Source organism: Pelophylax lessonae, assembly GCF_965119305.1.
Source record: "Pelophylax lessonae genome assembly, chromosome: 7".
Classification (NCBI taxonomy): domain Eukaryota; kingdom Metazoa; phylum Chordata; class Amphibia; order Anura; family Ranidae; genus Pelophylax; species Pelophylax lessonae.
Window position 1 is genome coordinate 70,559,871 of NC_138774.1, and position 23,215 is coordinate 70,583,085.

Sequence of the window (23,215 nt, forward strand, 5' to 3'; positions counted from 1 at the left end):
TGTTGTGCAGCGTTCGCTTGCTGTTGTGCAGTGTTTGCTTGCTTCGTTTGTTCTTGTACAGCACCCATCTGTTGTTGAATCAAAGAGTTCACTTGCTGCTGTGCAGCGTTCGATAACACCTACTGTTTGAGGATTTACTCCATGTTTAGTCACTCCAGGTACTGGCTCTTTAAGTAGTAACTTACTACCACTGCCCGCATCCTCCACCATATGTAAGCTGGGGAACAGGTAGCAGGTGCAAAGCTCCCTGGGATGAGCAGTCTTTCAGGCACAGATACCAAATCCAGTAAGGGAGTGACAAACAGTGCAGTGTTTATTGGTGCTATACACAAGTTTATAAACAGGTGCTGTACAGTGCTTTAAGGAAAACAAACAGGAATAATAATAATAAACAAAAGCCTAGCCATGTCCCGGCGCTTACTACACACAATGCAGTCCCTAACTAACACAGACTGAGCAAGCCTACAGCTTGTCAGCTTCCAAAGACACACACTGACAGTGTTACCAAACTTCTGCTCTCCTAGACAAACGTTGTCTAATTTCCCAGGCTGAGAGAGCACTGCTGTCTGTCTCAGGTGAGATTAAATTGGCCTGGTGAAGAGGGCCAAGATCCAAACTGGATCATGGCTCAGAGATCCCTAAAGGTATACGAGAGATGCCTGGGTGATGTATAAACCCCCGAACAGGACTTTTCCTGGCTCTCTCTGGGACACTCTGCTACAATATATATTTATACACACACAGTATATATATATATATATATATATATATATTTCTCTCAAATATTGTTCACAAATCTGTCTAAATCTGTGTTAGTGAGCACTTCTCCTTTGCCGAGATAATCCATCCACCTCACAGTTGTGGCATATCAAGATGCTGATTAGACAGCATGAATATTGCACAGGTGTGCCTTAGCCTGGCCACAATAAAAGGCCACTTTAAAATGTGCAGTTTTATCACACAGAACAATGCCACAGATGTCACAAGTTTTGAGGGAGCGTGCAATTGGTGCTGACTGCAGGAATGTCCACCAGAGCTGTTGCCCGTGAATTAAATGTTCATTTCTCTACCATAAGCCGTCTCAGAGAATTTGGCAGTACATCCAACCGGCTTTACAACCGCAGACCATGTATAATCACACCAGCCCAGGACCACCACATCCAGCATCTTAACCTCCAAGATCATCTGAGACCAGCCACCCGGACAGCTGCTGCAATGATCAGTTTGCATAACCAAAGAACTTCTGCACAAACTGTGAGAAACCGTCTCAGGGAAGCTCATCTGCATGCTCGTCGTCCTCATTGGAGTCTCATAACCGACTTGAGTGGGCAAATGCTCACATTCCATGGCGTCTGGCACTTTGGAGAGATGTTCCCTTCATGGATGAATCCCGGTTTTCACTGTACATGGCAGACAGCAAGTATGGCATTGTGTGGGTGACCGGTTTGCTGATGTCAACTTTGTGGATCGAGTGGCCCATGGTGGCAGTGGGGTTATGGTATGGGCAGACATATGTTATGGACAACGAACACAGGTGCATTTTATTAATGGCATTGTTAATGTACAGAGATACCGTGACGAGATCCTGAGGCCCATTGTTGTGTCATTCATCCACGACCATCACAACATAATAATGCACTGCCCCATGTTGCAAGGATCTGTACACAATTCCTGGAAACTGAAAACATCCCAGTTCTTGCATGGCCAGCATGCTTACCAGACATGTCCCCCATTGAGCATGTTTGGGATGCTCTGGATTGGCGTATACGACAATGTGTTCCAGGTCTTGCCAATATCCAGCAACTTCGCACAGCCATTGAAGAGGAGTGGATCAACATTCCAAAGGCCACAATCAACAACCTGATCAACTCTATGGATTATCTTGGTAAAGGAAAAGTGCTCACTAACACAGATTTAGACAGATTTGTGAGCAATATATGAGAGAAATAGGCCTTTTCTGTACATAGAAAAAGTCTTAGATCTTTGTGTTCAGCTCATGAAAAATGGGGGCAAAAAAAAAAAAGTGTTGCGTTTATAATTTTGTTTAGTGTATATCAAAATGTCCATGCACATGTAGTAAACATGCTAAATTCCGAAGTGATAATCCATAGACAGTGTTGGTGCAACTTCTTTTCCATGCACAAAGCTGTGGAATGGATACCTGATCAAACCTTTAACCCTTTCATATATGATACAAATCCTACTACAAAGCCTTTGTGTATGGGCTACAGAGCCCATGTCCTACTGAATAATTTAATTCAATTAAAACCCTATATGCGATGTATGTAAATGGACCCTAAACAATGTCATGGTGCTTAAGCTCAATAACCATTACTTAATATACAATTCATGATATCCCTATATCTAACAATATGCCACTAAACCACACATATTCACATGTTTTTGAAAAAAGAAATTGTAATGGTGTCAAAATCCTAAACACAAGAATGAATAATGCATAAAGTATTATTAAAAAAATAAATAAATAAAAAAAAAAGTGAAAAAAATAAAAAAATGAAATAATATAATGAAAAAATATATCAATCATAATAAAATAAAAATAACCCAAAATGTCAATATATTTGTTGTGGCCACCTTTATTTTCTAACACTCCCTTAACCTTTTTGGGAATGGAGTTCACCAGAGCTTTACCTGTTGCCACTGGAGTCCTCTTCCACTCTTCCATGATGACATCACGGAGCTGGTGGATGTTAGAGAGTTTGCGCTCCTCCACCTTCCGTTTGAGGATGCCCCACAGATGCTCAATAGGGTTTAGTTCTGGAGACATGCTTGGCCAGTCCATTACCTTTACCCTCAGCTTGTTTAGCAAGGCAGTAGTCGTCGAGGTGTGTTTGGGGTCGTTATCATGTTGGAATACTGCCCAGCGGCCCAGTCTCCAAAGGGAGGAGATCATGTTCTGCTTTAGTATGTCACAGTACATGTTGGCATTCTTGGTTCCCTCAATGAACTTTAGCTCCCCAGTGCTGGCAGTACTCATGCAGCCCCAGACCATGAGACTCCACCATGTTTGACTGTAGGCAAGACACACTTGTCTTTGTACTCCTCACCTGGTTGCTGCCACACACGCTTGACACCATCTGAACCAAATATGTTTCTCTAGGTCTCATGAGACTACAGGACATGGTTCCAGTAATTCATGTCCTTAGTCTGCTTGTCTTCAGCAAACTGTTTGCAGGCTTTCTTGTGCATCACCTTTCGAAGAGGCTTCCTCCTGGGACCACAGCCATGCAGACCAATTTGATGCAGTGTGCGGCATATGGTCTGAGCACTGACAGGCTGACCCCCCATCCTTTCAACCTCTGCAGCAATGCTGGCAGCACTCAGTCTGTTTTCCAAAAACAATCTCTGCATATGACACTGAGTATGTGCACTCAACTTCTTTGGTCAACCATGGCGAGGCCTGTTCTAAATGGAGCTCAGGGGTTAAGAATTCAGAACCAGTACAGATCTTTCCCTCTTAGTACAGCTCCCCCTAGTACAGATTTCCCCCTCTTAGCCCAGCTCCCCCATACAGATCTCCCCCTCTTAGCAAAGCTCCTCCCTAGTACAGATCTTTCCCCAAGTACAGATTTCCCCCTTTGTACAACAATCTCTCAGTGCAGCTCTCTCCGTTATAGTACATTGCACAAATAAGACAAACAAACACAATAAGGGTAATTTTCCCTCCTCCTGACCAGCAGTGAAAAGGGCACCAACCTGTGAACAGTAATAAATGCTAATGTAGCACCCTCCTAGGTAGGTGCTTGGTTTAGTGCAATATAGTTTTTTTCTTCTGCCTAACAGAAGAACTGCTAGGGAAATGTACTTAGCTCTCTGCTTAACAGAGAGCTGTGATTGGCTAGTGTAGCCTGCTCTGCTGCTGGAGTTCTAGTTTACCATGTAAAAATACTGTATAACTGATGCTAAATATGCTTAAAAATAAAAACACATCTAAGTTTATAGTCAAATACAAACAATATGTTCATGAAAACCAACTTTAGAAAGACAATTGATTTTGTTGAAAATTTTGGGTGTCACTTGGACTGAATCCAATAAAGAATATGTAAACCCAACATTTCATATTCCTGATGTGCTTGCTGTACCATGTACTTGTATGAAAAATTATCCTGTTCTCTTTGTATTGCTTCCTTTGGGTGAAATCCCTGGTGTTCCTACCTGTCCCTCTGCTTTTCTATTAAAATCTGAACACACTAAGCAGTAGAACACACTGTGGTCAGTTCTATAGCTACAACGAGAACTCAGCCCGCTCAACAACCTTTCACTGGGAAGCATAGTGTACAGCTATTTCTCCTACAGTGTTGACAACCCCCCCAGGTAATTAGCAATGTGTTTAAGTTAAACAAAAGTCAAAAAACATATTTGCCTATTTACATGAAAGTCAGGTTACTATAACCCAGCAAGCACAAAGTTCCCCATACATCAGAGTCTGCAGTATTCCCCCTTACAGTAAAAGGGAACTCTGACATAAAGGGAAATGCTTCAGATCATGATCTAAATGGGAACTCTTATGTAAGCAGGCTCTGGTGATCAGAGACCACCTTATATCAGAGTCCACTGTGTTCCCCTTTACATTAGAGTTCCCACTTACATCAGGGTCTGCAGCATTGCCCTTTACATCAGAGTACGCAGAGTTCCCCCTTGTACTGTAAGGGGGAATCCTGCAGACTCTGATGTGAAAGGGAACGCTGGGAACTCTGATGTGGGGGGCACTCTGGTGACCAGAGACCACCTTCCACAGAGTGAATACACTAAGGTAAGGGGGGTAACTGACAAGGGGGAACCTTTATATCAGTGTTTTCTTACATTATTGTATTCACTCCCACCTTACATCAGTGATCCCCCCCCTCCCCCAGACTGGCCTGACAACACTGTCACTGACCTTCTCTCAGGTGTACCGTGCAGGGCTCAGTGAGACAGCTCCAGCTTGGCAGCTCTGGTTTTATACTATAGACTCCTCTCCACAGTCCACAAACAACTGACTCCTCCCTTGACCCCCCTCCCAGCAGCACTCCCCAGGCTCCCCCTCAGCAACTGCAGACATGATACAAGAGATGGCAAGAGGCAGCAGGCATGATACAGGAGGTGGTTAGGGGCTGTGGACATGATACAGGAGGTGGTTAGAGGCTGCTGACATGATTCAGGAGGTGGTTAGAGGCTGCAGGCAAGATACATGAGGTGCCTACAGGCTGCGGGCATGATACAGGAGGTGATTATAGGCTACGGACATGAAACAGGAGATGGTTAGAGGCTGCAGACACGATACAGGAGATGGTTAGAGGATGTGGACATGATCCAGGAGGTGGTCAGAGACTGAGGACATGATACAGGAGATGGTTAGAGGATGCGGACATGGTGCAAGAGATTGTTGCCTCCTCAGTCCTCAAGTGTGGACATCACATAGATAGCAGCCAAGCCATGGATGGATGGATGGATGTTGCAGGGGTCTGGTGGTGGGAGTCTCCAGTAGCCGAGGATGGATTGTGCAGGGGTACAGTGCTGTGGGAGTCCGCACAGGCTCCTCCAGCAATGGTGCGGCAGACCAGGGTCCGGTCTTGTGCCCACTGATGTACTACCGAGGCGCAGAGACCGAGTGCTATCTATTCAAAAATTGCGCAGGGCGGCGCCATTACATAAAAGTAAGCATAAAACAGAGTTGCGCTTAAAATGTCATATACATCAGGTGAAGGATATATTGAAATTGTGAATATAAATAGTAAAGTCCCATATATATACAGTCCTAGTAGAAAAGAACTCAATAGTACACTGATGATTCACTGTCCAACATAACATATATCACCATCCACCACCAGTAATGGATATCCACCGGAAACACCACCACCACCTTAGGAGCAATATTACGGCCTCTTACCAACTATGCTGGACCTCTTGTCACAGGAGGACAGCAACACATTTTGGCTGCTTATCCCCCGCTAGGGCCATGAAATGGTATTTCATCTGTGCTATGCGGTGTAGGCACCTGGTGCCGACATCTGTTTATAAGATCAACTATGCTGGACCTCTTGTTACAGAAGGCCAGCAACAGTTCATGACTGATTACCTCGCCAGGGCCTTGAAATGGTTTTCCAATGGGTATTCCAGCTGTGCTATGCGGTGTAGGCCTCTGGTGCCGACATCCATGTACAGTACAAGAGCCCTGAAGGAATCATTTGATGCGTTGAGTCCCCCTGTTTATCTGGCGGGTGTGGAACATTTATTGGAGATGTCTGGATATACACCCAATGGCTTAAGGTGTATAACCACTTAAGCCCCGGAAGATTTTACCCCCTTCCTGACCAGGCCCTATTTTGCGATTCGGCACTGCGTGACTTTAACGGACTATTGCGCGGTCGTGCAACGCTTTTTGCGCTATAAACAAAAAAAAAAACACAATTTTGAAAAAATAACAACATTTTCACATTTGTTTATATGAAATTCCCAAAAAAAAAAAAAGTAAAAATCAAAATTTTTTAACATTTTAGGCCAATTTGTTTTCTGCTACATATGTTTGGTAAAAAAAAAAATCACAATAAGCGTATTTTGATTGGTTTACGCAAAAGTTATTGCGTTTACTAACTAAGGGAAAGATTTATGTCATTTTTGGTGGGTTTTTTTTTTTAACGAGTAATGGCGGCAATCTGCGATTTTTTTTACGGGACTGTAACATTGACTCTTTTGGGGGTACCAGTGACATTATTACAGTAATCAGTGCTATACATATGCACTGTTACTGTAAAAATGACACTGGCAGGGAAGGGGTTAACTTTATTGGTGATGCAGGGGTTAAGTATGTCCCTAGGGGCATGCTTCTAACTGTAAAGGGGTGTGGCTAGTGATGTAACCACAGAGACATACGATCCTACATAGCAGGATCGTATGATCTCTGCAGTTACATCAGGGAGAATGACAGGCGGCTTTGTTTACATCAGCCGCCTGCCTTTCTCCCTCTCCAGCGGGAGATCGCGAGTGGCCGGCGGACATGTTAGGGAATGAGCGGGAGCGCTCCCTGGAGGCTCTCAGGCGAGCGACGTAATACTACGTCAACTTTGCCTGTATGGGGCTGACCGCCGCAGTAAATAGTCGTGCGGCGGTCGGCAAGTGGTTAAGCATCATTTCCACACTCCAGGGCTGCTCTCTCCTCTTCTCTGAAGCCTGGCCCCTTCCGGCGCCATTACATCACTGACCCACTGCGCATGTGCCCTCCTGGCCGAAAATGGACAAGCATGTAAGAGCTTTTCCTAGCCCGGCAGGCTTCGGGACAGAGCATGTGCAGTTACGCACTGCTCTGCAATTCACATGCGATGTCTGTGCGATGCAAATTCAGCCATACAGATTGTATGGCTGAATTTGCATCGCTTTCGAACCAAACTCGCACAGGACCCTTTTCCTATTCATGTCCGATTCATGTCGGAACTGACAGTTCTCATTGCGATATGTGAACTGATCTGGGGGTGTCCCTGGCGATCCGCAAATGGCAGTGTGAACTGTTTGCGAGTTGAGTGCGATGCGGGAACGGACGCAGTGGATTCGCAAGGTTCCCGCATTGCATATGCGTGAACCGGGACTTAATTGAATGGGCTGTTTTACAAGGTGAGGGTTAACAATTACCTTAACCACTTCCCGCCCGCCCACCGTCAAATGACGAGACACATCGCGTCACCGACAGGGGGGTATACAGCCAATGGGCATGGCTATTTCCCACGTGATTGGCTGTGATCAAATCACAGCCGATCACATAGTGCTGCCCAAAATGAAGACTGTGCATGCACGATCATGAGCGCGCTGCGCGGTCATGTCGGTGGGGGTATGTTCCCAGGAACACAGCTAGTCCCCGACAGTGGTAAACAGCCAATGACAGTGGCTGATTACCACATGATCAGCTGTGATCCATTCACAGCTGACCACAAATGTAAACACAGAGAGGTAACTGACTGTTACCAGCTCTTCTCTCCCCACACATTGTTTCTAGTGCGAGGAAGGAAGAGCCAGGAGCAGTGAGTTACTGATCTGTGTCGGTCAGTGTACTGCACAAGCACACAAATAAAGAGAACCTGTCCCCATACAGTCCTCAACCCCCCCCCCCCCCCATTGCACCTGTCACCCAACAGTCACCTCATCGATACACTATAAAGTGTCACCCGTCAGTGCCCATAAAGTTCAACTGCCACCCATAAAGTGCACCTGTCATCATCAGAGACTGCTATCAGTACCATCAGCGGTGCACCTGTCACCCATCAGTGACCGTCATCAGTCACCCATCAGTGACCATCATCAGTCACCCATCAGTGACCATTACTCATCAATCACCCATCAGTGACCGTCACCTGTCACCCCACCAGTGATCTTCACCTGTCACCCCATCAGTGACCGTCACCTGCCACCTATCAGTCACCTGCCACCCATCAGTGATTACCAGCAGTCATCTGTCACCCATCGCACATCCCATCACAGCCATGTAAAAAAAAAAAAATGTACAGCAGCGAGGAGGTGTTTCAGATCCTCTCCATGACTGATGAGAGCACCGGGGAGTTCTCATCAGATTCCGATTCTGAATCCAATTCAGAAATCTAAATAATAAATAGTAGCGGGCCGGCGATGGACTCAAAGGAAGAATGGATCCCTCCTAAAAGGGCACGGTGCTCTGGAAACCAGGCAGCCACAAGCTATACACCCCAGGATCTAATGCCCAGTACCAGCACTGCCACCAGCGATACACCCCAGGATCCTATGCCCAGGCCCAGTACCAGCACTGTCACCAGCGATACACCACAGGATCGAATGCCCAGGCCCAGCACCAGCGCTGTGGTATCACTCCCAAGTACCAGCGCAGAAATTTAAAATCCCCCAACTATCAGCACTATAGTGTCACATTCCCCAAGTGCCAGGGCCACTACATACCTCCCAGATGCTCTTGCCAACCCAACATGGCTACCCTCCAACTCGGGATCAGCAAGCATTCCCCCTTTCACCGCACAGCCAGGTGTGCAGGCCAATCCTGAGAATTTCTCAAAAATGTTTTTCTTTATTTTTGCCCAACACTTTTCTGCAATTTATGGTGGACCAAACCAATCTCTATGCCCAGCAGTATATTGCAAACAACCCCAATCATCCTATGCCTGTCCATTTGAGTGGAGAGATTTGAATTTGGAGGAGTTCAAATTGTTTTTGTGCCTCACTATAAACATGGGGGTTACAAAAAAAAAAAAAATGAATGACATGCCTATTGGTTCACCCACCCCATACACCACATGCTCATGTATTCTTCCATAATGTCCAGGTCCTGATATGAGATGATAATGCGCTTCCTTCACTTCAGCGGCAACACCCAGTGCCCTCCCCGAAATCATCCAAATTATGACAAGTTATGTAAAATTCGCCCCCTCATAAATTTTTTTCCCAAAGATTTGCAGAACTTTATGTCCCTGACCAGAACATATGTGTGGATGAGTCCCTGCTACACTTTACAGACTGGCTAGGTATAAAACAAAATATTCCTAGCAAAAGGTCCAAATACGGGGTCAAAATTTACAAACTATGTGAAAGAGACATGGGATACCTGTATGAAGGAAGAGATTCCCAGCTCGAGCCCCCTGAGTGCCCGGCCTACATGGGCACAACCGGAAAGGTTGTATGGGACCTGGCGTACCCACTGCTAAATAAAGGTTATCATATATACCTGGATTACTATTATACCAGCCTGCCCCTTTTCAAACACCTATACCTTGCAAAAACCCTGGCCTGTGGAACCACCAGAAAGAACAGGAAGGGCTTCCCACAATCCTTGCTCAATAAAAAAATGCAAAAAGGCGGAAAAAGCAGCTTTGAAAAGCAACGAAGTGCTGGCCTTGAGGTGGAAGGATAGTAGAAATGTATATATGATGTCCACCATCCATAATGACAGCACAGTTGAGGTTCGAAGAAGACAAGGTCCCATTCAAAAGCCAACGTCCGTCCAGGATTATAATCTTTACATGGGGGGGGGGGGGGGTTAATGACCAAATGCTTCAGCCCTATTTAGCAACAAGGAAGTCCCTTTCCTGGTACAAGAAAGTCACAATTTAATTAAATTGGCCATTTATAATGCATATGTTATCTACATCAAAACCACGGAAAGCCCTACCCCCTTCCCATAATTCATTGAAGAAATTGTCACGTCCCTCATCTATCAACAAGGACCCCTCCCAGAAAACCTTCGCTCTGATGCTGTTAGCCGACTTCATGAGTGCCACTTCCCAGACAACATTTCGCCATCTGAAGCAGGCCGAAGACACCAAAAAAGGTTGTGTATGCAGCAAAAGAGGATTTTGTAGAGATACCAACTACCATTTTCTGGACTGTCCCTCCCAACCCTGCCTGTGCATTGGAGAATGCTTCCAACATTATCATACATCCATAAAATATTAGCCCATATTTTAATAATTTCCCCGTTCATCTGTGCTGACCATTTTCCATGTTTCCTCAAATAACCATGCCATTGCCTTCTACGTAAACTAACCCTTTTTCCACTATGCTTCTGCCTACTGTTTGGACTGCTTTCACGTGAACTGACCCTGGCCTGTTTTACTGAATACACTTCTGCCTACCATTTGGACTGATTCCCCGTGAACTGACCCTGGCCTGTTTTATCAACTACGCTTCTGCCTACCGCTTGGACGATTTCCCTGTGAACTGAGCCTGGTCTGCTTTATCAACTACACTTCTTCCTACCATTTGGATTGCTTCCCTGTGAACTGACCCTGTCCTGTTTTATCAACTATGCTTCTGCCTGCCACTTGGACTGCTTGCACGTTCACTGACCCCGGCATGTTTTATCGACTATGCTTCTGCCTACCGCTTGAACTGATCTGTTGCCCTGCTACTGTAGTACACAGGGGTCTCCAGGGGCTCCAGAATTGTTTTTCCAGATGGAGAAAACAAATTTTTGATTCTCTCCGGGTTTTGTAATTTCTGGATTAGGGTCTGGAGTCCGGAGACTTCAAAGTGATTTGGGTGGGAGAAGCCTCTACCCCAGGTCTTACCTGACCGAGGACCTCAGACTGCTGATGACTTACTACCATCATGCCTCTGCCTGCCGCATGAAATTAGCAGTAGCAAGAGGCAGTATGTTAATGAAGGGCTGGAGAGCGGTACAATGAGTGTCTGCAGGTAACAGTGTACCAGGACCAATATTATGGCTGTGCTGACCATGTCCTTTGGACAAATGCTGTGGCTGTGCTGACAATATCCTAGTATTGACTTTAGACGATATTCCTGCCTGGTGCCTGGAAAATTACTATTGTAGTTGCTAAGCATGTCCCTGCCTGCTGCCTGGACCAATGCTCTTCTCTGTGGACAACTGCACCACTAAAACCACAGGTAATACTTTTTTTTTTTTTTTTTACACTTTCCTTAATGGAATGTATTTTGTAGTGTAATTCTTGGTATGTATATGCTATGTGTTAGAAATATGAGGAGCCTTCAAAAATGATAGGTTGTCAGGAAATTAGATGTGTATTTTATGTTCCCAGAATGCCTGATGGTGCTACTTGAATGTTGGGCCTCTGTATATGGCTAGGCTGTGTAACAGTCTCACATATGTGGTATTGCCATACTCAGGAGGAGTAGCAGAATGTATTTTGGGGTGCAATTTTTGCTATGTACATGCTATGTGTTAGAAATATTGTATTAATGGACAACTTTGTGTAAAAAAAAAAAAAAAAATGCATTTTCATTTTCTTTCCACATTTTCCAAAAACTTTTGGAAAAAAATGACTTGTTCAAAAGACTCATTATGCCTCAAAGATTATACATTTGAATGTTTGCTTTCCAAAATGGGGTCATTTTATGGGGGTTTCCATTGTCCTGGTGCTCCAGAGACTCCAAAAGTGCAATAGGTTGTCAGGAAATGGTATGTGTAATTTATGCTCCTAGAATGCCTGACGGTGCTACTTGGATGTTGGGCCTCTGTATGTGGCCAGGCTGTGTAAAAGTCTCACACATGTGGTATCGCCATACTCAGGAGGAGTATCAAAATGTATTTTAGTGTGCAATTTTTGCTATGTACATGCTATGTGTTAGACATATTGTATAAATGGACAACTTTGTGTATAAAAAAAAAATGCATTTTCATTTTCTTTCCACATTTTCCAAAAACCTTTGGAAAAAAATGACATGTTCAATAGACTTATTATGCCTCAAAGATTATAAGTTGGGGTGTTTGTTTTCCAAAATGGGGTCATTTTATGGGGGTTTTCATTGTCCTGGTGCTCCAGGGCCTTCAAAAGTGCGACAGGTTGTCAGGAAATGATATGTGTAATTTATGCTCCTAGAATGCCTGACGGTGCTACTTGGATGTTGGGCCTCTGTATGTTGGCCAGGCTGTGTAAAAGGCTCACACAAGTGGTATTGCCATACTCGGGAGGAGTAGCAGAATGTATTTTGGGGTGCAATTTTCCTCAAAAAAAAAAAACAGTATTGAAAACCCAACCATACAATCCCATATACACAATCCTATACATGCAATTGATCCAGAGGAAGGCAAAAAAACCCCAGCAAAGCATGATCCAATTTGCTACAGCAGGGGAAAAAAATTCCTTTCTTATCCCCTGTTACGGAACAGGGCACCCCTGAGCAGGTACCTCCGTTGACAGATGCTCCTAGTGCTTCCCAAGGGCTCCAAGCACTCCACCAGACACCGTAAGCACTTCAGACTCCACGAACCGCCGCAGCTTGGTTAGGGTCTTGTCACATCTCCTACCCACCCTGGACCAACGACAAGGCCCCAGGTTCCTGTGGGTGAACCTCTCTTTCCCCAGAGAGTGCAGCACGAACAAGCTCTTTCACAAGCTCTTACAAGAGCTTAGTGATTCTCTAAGGGAGTATGGAAGACCATAGCAATCCCTGCAGCAGATTCCCCCAATAACGAGACAAAGCTCCGAGATGAGGGTAAAACAGGAACAACATTTATTGGAAGAACAGAGCACACTTTTATACAGAAATTGGAACATCCCTCCCCCAACAACCGCCTTCCCATTGGTCAATTGCAAAGCACTTGCAGTCCTCACCAAGGTCCTCTCCAGCATATGCAAATGAGGGCTTGAAAATGAGTCAACAGGGATTGGTCAGATAGCTTTGACCAATGCAAGGAGACAGAAGCCCCAGGGGGCAATCAATGCACACAACAGTCAGACACAGAACAATGGTTCCCTAGCGAGCCCTCAATACACATCACTCTGAGTGTCAATAGACCGCCCGTCTCCTCAGAACTTCCTGTAATGCCCATATTAGGAGTTGGTTTCCTGTTCCTTACAGTTTACAGGAATACGTTTTAGCTTCCAGGAGAGGCAAGGCTCCATTAGCCACATGTTTAAAGAAACACAAAAGGACACAAAAATGCATAACTCCCAGTCTACTGAACAGAACCCCTACATTCAACCCAGATAGCCTGGATCTGAGCGCTCAACATATCCAAACAGCGCTCAGATGCCACAAACACAGTCAAATCGCCATGGAGCCAAAGTCTTTTAAAGTCTGGTCCATAGTCCAAAGGCAGCAGGCGGGCAACCAGGCTCCTCCAATGCAATGTGGCGAGACTGGTCTCGTCACATCCCCCGAGAGGCAATCGGATATTCCCTGGATCAACTTCATCTAAAAAAAAATGTTAGTACCCACTTATATTAAGTACACCCAGGAAAGAATCCAGACCTTTTTTAAAGCAATCTAGTGAGCAAGCCAGAACCACCTCTGGAGGGAGTCTATTCCACATTTTCACAGATCTTACGGTGAAAAAACCTTGGACCTCTGTGGCCAGGCTTTGAAAAAGTCTCACACATGTGGTATCGACATACTCAGGAGGAGTAGCAGAATGTATTTTGGGTTGCAATTTTTGCTACGTACATGCTATATGTTAGAAATATTGCATAAATGGACAACTTTGTGTAAAAAAAAAAATAATTTTTATTTTCTTTCCACATTTTCCAAAAACTTGTGGAAAAAAATGACACTTTCAAAAGACTCATTATTCCTCAAAGATTATACGTTGGGGTGTTTGCTTTCCAAAATGGGGTCATTTTATTGGGGTTTCCATTGTCCTGGTGCTCTAGGGCCTTCAAAAGGGTTATAGGTTGTCAGGAAATAATATGTAAAATTTATGCTCCTAGAATGCCTGAAGGTGCTACTTGGATGTTGCTAGGCTAGGTATGTGGCTAGGCTGTGAAAAAGTCTCACACATGCGGTATCGCCATACTCAGGAGGAGTAGTATAATATGTTTTGTGGTGTAGTTGCAAGTATACATATGCTGTGTGCTGTTAATACAACAATTTGTAAAGCAAAAAAAAAATCTTAATTTTGCAAAGAATTGTGGGAAAAAATGACAATTTTTAAAAAAATTAACCATGCCTCTTATTAAATACCTTGGAATGTCTACTTTCCAAAAAGAGGACTTTTGGGGGGTATTTGTACTTTCCTGGCTTGTTAGTGTCTCAAGAATTGAGAGGCCTTCAGCACATCAGGTCTGATCAGGTGTAATCAATTTTCAATGATTGGCACCATAGCTTGTGGACTCTATAACTTTCACAAAGACCAAATAATATACACTTATGTGGGTTATTTTTTACCAAAGATAAGTAGCAGTTTACATTTTGGCCAAAATTTGTGAAGAAAAATGACTAATTTGCAAAATGTTATGACAGAATATATTTATAGCACAAAAAAGAAAAAAAGAAAACATTAGTGATTAAATACCACCAAAAGAAAGCTCTATTTGTGTGAAAAAAAGGACACAATTTTTTTATGGGTACAGTGTTGCATGACTGAGTAATTGTCATTCATAGTGTGAGAGCACTGAAAGCTGAAAATTGGTCTGGGCAGGAAGGAGGTGAAAGTGCACTGTATTGAAGTGATTAATCTAGGACAATAATATATTCTATTTTCAAACAGCTAAGGGAGAAATATGGAGATGTGTTTACCATCTATCTGGGGTCTCGTCCAGTCGTGGTGGTTAATGGATATGATGCGGTCAAAGAAGTCTATGTGGATAGAGCTGATGATTTCTTAGCGAGAGGAGATGTATCATCACTGGACACTTCATACAAGAACTATGGTGAGTAAATTGTACACAAATAGCAAAAAAAAAAAATGTTTTTTGTCTTCTGGATCTGCATATTTACCCTCACTATTGCATACCTCCCAGAGATGGGAAGGAGGAACACCTATAAGCAAACGTAAATAGGCTTAGGACACCTGCCATCGCCACGCCCTTACAGGAGAATTGTACAAAAAAAAAAAAAAAATTATTAGTTAAACCCTCAAAACTTTTTGAAAGATAAAAAATGCATTTGATTTACAACTATATAGATCAGACCAAAATGAGGGACAAATGAGGAGAAAAGAGGGACAGAGGGACTTCGTTCCAAATCAGGGACAGTCCCTCAAAATCAGGGACCATTGGGAGCTATGCTGTTGGGTCCACCAGGAGTCCCTTGATCGTTGGAATGAAAACAGACCTGGTAAGTCGACTCTTAAGCACCCATGCTCTAAAAGTGACCCTGCATTAACGGGTGTGCATCCCATGCAGCAGTCAGTGTACAAACAATTGGTTCAACAGCAGAAGGAGTGGGAGGTGGAGACTTGTGGTAGGTAGAAACGTTTCTGTGACCAGGAGAGGTGACTTGTCTCAGAACTTCAGCAAAGCTGATTTGGGACCAGCTGGTTATTTGAATTGCCCTTGAAGCTGACTTTGAAGGATTCTGTAGTAGAGATGATTCTCAAATTAATATTGCTGAGAGCATTACAAAAGGCTCAAAGTGATGTAACAAGCTTGAATGCTACAGGGGCATATGAATCAAGCCACCTGAATTCACCATTGATTTAGGTGGGGATGAGATTCTAGTAGAGCAGTTTCATCCAATGAATTCCCTGCTGTCAACTGAATGGAAAGATTCCAAGCTCAACTAAAGAAGTGGGGAGAATTGTTGTCTCTGAAAAAGTTTGACGTTGGATGTTCCAAGAGCATTTAGCGTTATATATACAATATATATATATATATATATATATATATATAATCAGGGCCATAGATACATTTTTGTTCTGGGGGGGGGGGGGGGTTCAGCAGTAGGTACTAAGTAAAAGTCTTTTTAAAAAAAATAAATTGCGCCAGCTGGAAAAAGGAAAAAACTATGTGTTGCTCATGGTAAGCAATCACATTCTTAATTCTATTTTCTCAGATCCTCTTAAAAATTGAGCCCGATTTCAGTTTTGCCTTCTTCCAGTTCCGATGAACATTGCCCAGTTTGGTTGGCTATTGTCCAGCCTAAAGCTGGGTACTGGCTTAAGGAAAAAACTGACAAATCACTGTACTAAAACTCGCTGTGTTAGTACAGCGATCTCCCCAGTTGTGATATTGTGTTCTCCCCCTCAGTCATTGGACTGCCCACTGGGTGGTGCACTGTAATAGCCAATCTTACTGGGCAGGTGGAAAGAGCACCATCTTGTGGAAGGAAGCACTCACTGATTTTTTTGTTAACTTTGCATATCAGACAAGAGAAGCTGCACTGTGCATTGTTCATACATACAGAACATACCTCACAACTTCCAAGCTTCCAAAATGAGGGACATGACAGGGAGGAAGTGACTTGTGGCGCACGTAGAGCGCCACAGCAAAGAAGTGGGTGTGACAAAACATTAGAGTGGGAGGGTATAAGAGACATGGTTAAACAAAACCTGGGCTTCCTTGAACCTATAAAATACATTGAGGCCGGGGCCACCATAATTGCTGTTGTGTCAGCCTGTTAGGCCCTGACTTTTCACATGTAGCAATTTGGGATCTTTACTGGGCAGATGCAAAGGGCACCATCTTGTGGAAGGAAGCAGCAAAGCACACACTGATTTTTTTTTAAACAGGCATACAGGACAAGAGAAGTGGTACTTTGCAAAGTCCATACATACAGAAAAAGAGAAGATACTTAGAATGGGGTGCACCTGGGAAACACAACAGTATCACAACAGCAATGGAAGACTCAGTCCAGCCTTAGTCAATGTCATTAAGGCCCTGTTCACAGGTAGTGATTTGGGATCACGGGCTGGCAGTATCCCCATGATTCTGCCTGCAATTCCAAATCACACTGCAATGCTGGCAAAACACAGCACGTGTGTTTGTGTTCCTTTCATTTTTAGTGGCACCAAAACATGGTGTGGTATTTGGTTTCTTGTGTGATAAATCACTCAACAATCACAGCAAAACCACACCACATTTTGGAATCACAGGGATATTCTACCCACAATCCCAAATTGTTACATGTGAACCGTCAGGGCCTAACAGACTAACACAACAGCAATTATAGAAGACTCAGCATCCAGCACCTCAGTCAACAAACTTTGCCAGCAGTTCCCACAATCTCAGATACCTAGTTATAGTATGAATCAATGACAGGAATAAATTCTGCACTGCAGTTTTAGCCTGAGAAGCACACAAGGGAAAGAGGCGCACACGCGCACACACGCCCACACACGCACACACACGCACGCACACATATAAAATCCATAATCTTAAACTGCGCTTGGAAAACATCATTATTAAAACCACAACTAATTTGTGATATAAGCGGCAACTCTGCTCTGCTGTGAGATAATTAACACAGAATACATTCAAATATGTAACAAAACAGCCGTGCACAAATAAAGTGATAATAAAAATAATGTGATAATAATAATAATAATAATAATAATAATAATAATAATAATAATAATAATAATAATAATACATGTGATGCATACTAGCATATTATGCCATTAACTTTCAGGGAGAAGATTTTTTGTGGTTTACTACCACTTTAAGCTAAAACCAGTAGGCCTAGCATCACATGGAAAGGGCCAACAACTTCATCAGCAGGACTACAATGTAGCAGGCTAGCAGCATACATTTCAATCGGGATTAATAACCTTCAGGGCAGCATTCAAATGTAGTAGCACAACACTCCATACAGCTAAGGGTAAATCTCAGAATGTTCCCACTGTCAAGTGAATGTGCAGATAGCACACACATGGGGAGAGAGAGCCTGTTCATTTGTAGGTCGCCTTCCCTTTTTTCAGAGCCAATCTTTGTCATAAAATAGAGAACACAAGAGCAAAGAAAAAAAATCCATCCTGCCCACTGTGCTACTGCTTATATTCAGAATGGCAGGATTGGCTTTTGTAAGAGATGATGATCAACCTTACACCTATTTTACACTCTAATGTTGAGACTGAGGTATGCATTGCATGCATGAAATAAGAGGAGGATAAGAAGAGATATTATGAAAGAGTTTATAAAAACAGAAGAAAAAAACTGAACTCCAACTGTTCTAGCAGCCCTGAACTTGATCCATGGATGAAGTTCAGATCTAGAACCCATCACACAGAGAGAGACACACCTGGTGGTTGTTGGTGACCTGTCCTCCTGGAGTTAAGGTTAAGGTCCAGACTACAGCACAGCACAGCAGCACTTCAGAGAAAATTGAAATGATCCTTCCACTTGGTACTGGCAAGCAGGCAGGCAGGCTCAGCTGAGCTAACAGCACTCAGACTCAGGCTCCTTCCCCAAGCGACAGCCAAAGGCAGGAAGTTTCAGCTCGAAGAGAGGAGGAGCCGACCATATGTTTCAGTGGCCAGGATAGGTGCTGCCCGCTCCCTCCTGCTCTGCTCTCAGTGCTGCTGTCCTCCTGGAAGCTTTTGTAACTGGCTGGACAAGTCAAGATATGTTTCTGGAGTCTCAGTATGGACTAGAGAGGAGGTTTGGTGTGTGTGGTGGTGGAGGAGACAGTCGGGAGCACTGTCAGCCAGAGCCTTCCTCATCCCAAGCCATGCCTACAGCCTGGGCAGCGCTCCAGGTGGAGTAACAGCAGGCAGCAGCATTAAAATAAAACTAAGCATTAGAGCCTAGTGCAGCGCAATTTTTTTTTCAATGTATATTGTACACTGATGCTCTGGTATATCTACGGCCCTGATATATATATATATATATATATATATATAGATATAGATATAGATAGAGCAAGAAGATAAGCCATTCAAAGAAAGATCTTGATGGGTTCCATCAAGAGACTTATGTGTACGGTAATGAAACTTAGAATTTTTCTCTCAGTTCACTTCTCAGGAGTTCTCAGAGGAAATTTATCTCATCTGGCACTCTGTTTATGAAGTGTAGAACTTCAGTTCGCACAGGGAGAACAGAGGAGAAGTTTCTGGGCTGCCTGTAATCTCGTGAGACATATTTCGGCATTTTAAAAACTTTGAAGTGCAGTGGAGGGGTCTGGGGTCTTTTAGACCCCTGATCCCTCCTTAAAGAGTACCTGTCACTGCCTATTACTGTCACAAGGGATGTTTCAATTCCTTGTGACAGCAATAAAAGAAAACAGATTTTTTTTTTTTTTAAGCACTGCTAAAAATAAAAAAATAAATAAAATAAATAGGAAAAAAAAACGTTAGCACGCCCCCGTCGCAGTGATCTTCTGTCCAAAAAAAAAAACGCATATACAAGTCACACCCGCAAATGGATACGGTGTTCAAACCACACATGTAAAGTATCATCGTGATTGCCAGAGCAAGAACAATAATTTTACAAAAATACCTACTCTGTAACTCTAAACTGATAGCTGTTAAACTTTAAAACGTTGCCTATGGAGATTTTCAGGTACCGTAGTTTGTCGCCATTCCACGAGTGTGTGCAATTTTAAACCGTAACATGTTAGGTATCTATTTGCTCGGCATGACATCATCTTTCTCAATATACAAAACATTGGGCTAACTTTTCTATTAACTTTAAAACTTTAGTATTACGTTTTTTTTTTAATTCGGCGAAATGTATTTCTTCCAAAGAATGTGCGTTTGAAAGACCGCGTTACAAAAAATATTGCACTGACCGCCATTTTATTCTCCAGAGTCTGCTAAAAAATATATACAGAATAATGTTTGGGGATTCTAAGTAATTTCCTAGCTAAAAATACTGATTTTAACTTGTAAACAACAAGTGTCAGAAATAGGCTTGGTCCTTAAGTGGTTAAGCAGTGGTAAATTACCACTGCTGAGTACACGGGCATTCTCAGAGCAGACCCCCACCTCATATTAATAAAAAAATTAGTCCCCCCCTACACAAAAAAAAAAAAAATATATATATATATATATATATATATATATATATATATATATATATGACAACACTGAAGAAATAACACTTTGCTACAATATAAAGTAGTGAGTGTACAGCTTGTATAACAGTGTAAAATTGCTGTCCCCTCAAAATAACTCAACACACAGCCATTAATGTCTAAACCTCTGGCAACAAAAGGGAGTACACTTCTAAGTTCCAATGTCCAAATTTGGCCCAAAGTGTCAATATTTTGTGTGGCCACCACTATTTCCAGCACTGCCTTAACCCTCTTGGGCATGGAATTTACCAGAGCTTAACAGGTTGCCACTGGAGTCCTCTTCTACTCCTCCATGACAACATCACTGAGCTGGTGGATGTTAGAGACCTTGCGCTCCTCCACCTTCCATTTGAGGATGCCCCACAGATGCTTAATAGGGTTTAGGTCTGGAGACATGCTTGGCCAATCCATCACCTTTACCCTCAGCTTCTTTAGCAATGCAGTGGCCATCTTTGATGTGTGTTTGGGGTCACTATCATATTGGAAGACTGCCCTGTGGCCCAGTCTTTGAAAGCAGGGGATCATGCTCTGCTTCAGTATGTCACAGACAGTACATGTTGGCATTCATGGTTCCCTCAATGAACTGTAGCTCCCTAGTGCTGGCAGCACTCATGCAGCCTCAGACCATGATACTACCACCACCATGCTTGACTTTAGGGAAGACACACTTGTCTTTGTACTCCTCACCTGGTTGCCATCACACACGCTTTACATCATCTGAACTAAATATGTTTATCTTGGTCTTATCAGACCACAGGACATGGCTCCAGTAATCCATGTCCTTTGTCTGCTTGTTTTCAGCAAACTGTTTGCGAGATTTCATGTGCATCATCTTAAGAAGAGGCTTCCTTCTAGGACAACAGCCATGCAGACCAATTTGATGCAGTGTATGACGTATGGTCTGAGCACTGACAGGCTGACCCCCCACCCCTTTAACTTTTGCAGCAATGCTGGCTGCACTCATATGTCGATTTTCCAAAGACAACCTCTGGATAGGATGCTGAACACGTGCACTCAACTACTTTGGTCGACCATGGTGAGGCCTGTTCTGAGCGGAACCTGTCCTGTTTAACCGCTGTATGGTCTTGACCACCATGCTGCAGCTCATTTTTAGGGTCTTGGCAATCTTCTTATAGCCTAGGCCATCTTTATGTAGAGCAACAATTCTTTTTTTCAGATCCTCAGAGTTCTTTACCATGAGGTGCCATTTTGAATTTCCAGTGACCAGTATAAGACAGTGAGAGCGATAACACTAAATTTAACACACCTGCTCCCCATTCACACCTAAGACCTTGTAACACTAATGAGCCACATGAGGGAAAATGGCTAATTAGGCCCAATTGGGTCATTTTCACTTAGGGGTGTACTCACTTTTGTTGCCAGCAGTTTAGACATTAATGACTGTGTGTTGAGTTATTTTGAGGGGACAGCAAATTTACACTGTTATACAAGCTGTACGCTCACTACTTTACATTCTAGCAGTGTAATTTCTTCAGTGTTGTCACATGAAAAAATATAATAAAATATTTCCAAAAATGTGAGGGGTGTACTCACTTTTGTGATATACTGTATATATATATATATATATATATATATATATATATATATATATATATACAAACCCAATTCCAAAAATGTTGGGACAGTGCACAAATTGTGAGTAAAAAAGGAATGGACTAATTTACAAATCTCATAAACTTATATTTTATTCACAATATAATATAGATAACATATCAAATGTTGAAAGTGAGACATTTTAAAATGTCATGCCAAATATTGGCTCATTTTGGATTTCATGAGAGCTACACATTCCAAAAAAGTTGGGACAGGTAGCAATAAGAGGCCGGAAAATTTAAATGTACATATAAGGAACAGCTGGAGGACCAATTTGCAACTTATTATGTCAATTGGCAACATGATTGGGTATAAAAAAAGCCTCTCAGAGTGGCAGTGTCTCTCAGAAGTCAAGACGGGCAGAGGATCACCAATTCCCCCAATACTGCGACGAAAAATAGTGGAGCAATATCAGAAAGGAGTTTCTCAGAGAAAAATTGCAAAGAGTTTTAAGTTATAATCATCATCTACAGTGCATAATATCATCCAAAGATTCAGAGAATCTGGAACAAACTCTGTGCGTAAAGGTCAAGGCTGGAAAACCATACTGGATGCCTGTGATCTTCGGGCCCTTAGACGGCACTTCATCACATACAGGAACGCTACTGTAATGGAAATCACAACATGGGCTCAGGAATACTTCCAGAAAACATTGTCAGTGAATACAATCCACCGTGCTGTTTGTCGTTGCCGGCTAAAACTCTATAGGCCAAAAAAGAAGCCATATCTAAACATGATCCAGAAGCGTAGGCATTTTCTCTGGGCCAAGGCTCATTTAAAATGGACTGTGGAAAAGTGGAAAACTGTTCTTTGGTCAGACGAATCAAAATTTGAAGTTCTTTTTGGAAAACTGGGACGCCATGTCATTCGGACTAAAGAGGACAAGAACAACCCAAGTTGTTATCAGCGCTCATCTCAGAAGCCTGCATCTCTGATGGTGTGGGGTTGCATGAATGCGTGTGGCATGGGCAGCTTACACATCTGAAAAGACACCATCAATGCTGAAAGGTATATCCAAGTTCTAGACATATGCTCCCATCCAGACGTCGTCTCTTTCAGGGAAGACCTTGCATTTTCCAACATGACAATGCCAGACCACATACTGCATCAATTACAACATCATCGCTGCATAGAAGAAGGATCTGGGTACTGAAATGCCCAGCCTGCAGTCCACATCTTTCACCCATAGAAAACATTTGGTGCATCATAAAGAGGAAGATGCGACAAAGAAGACCTAAGGCAGTTGAGCAACTAGAAGGCTGTATTAGACAAGAATGGGACAAAATTCCTATTCTTAAACTTGAGCAATTTGCCTCCTTGTCCCCAGACGTTTGCAGACTGTTATAAAAAGAGGGGATGCCACACAGTGGTAAACATGGCCTTGTCCCAACTTTTTTGAGATGTGTTGATGCCATTAAATTAA

General features: G+C 43.1%; 1 protein-coding gene across 3 annotated transcripts in view; it reads left to right on the forward strand.

Moving 5' to 3' along the window:
• Nucleotides 1–23,215, forward strand: part of LOC309560723 (cytochrome P450 2G1-like) — a gene marked incomplete at its 3' end in the record, with an annotated part of 214,089 nt that overhangs the window by 48,479 nt on the left and 142,395 nt on the right. For all 3 annotated transcript variants that reach the window (XM_082264354.1, XM_082264355.1, XM_082264353.1), the window contains exon 2: nucleotides 14,936–15,098. In XM_082264354.1, the coding sequence (XP_082120480.1) occupies nucleotides 14,936–15,098 (163 nt within the window). The remainder of the gene's footprint in view (nucleotides 1–14,935; nucleotides 15,099–23,215) is intronic.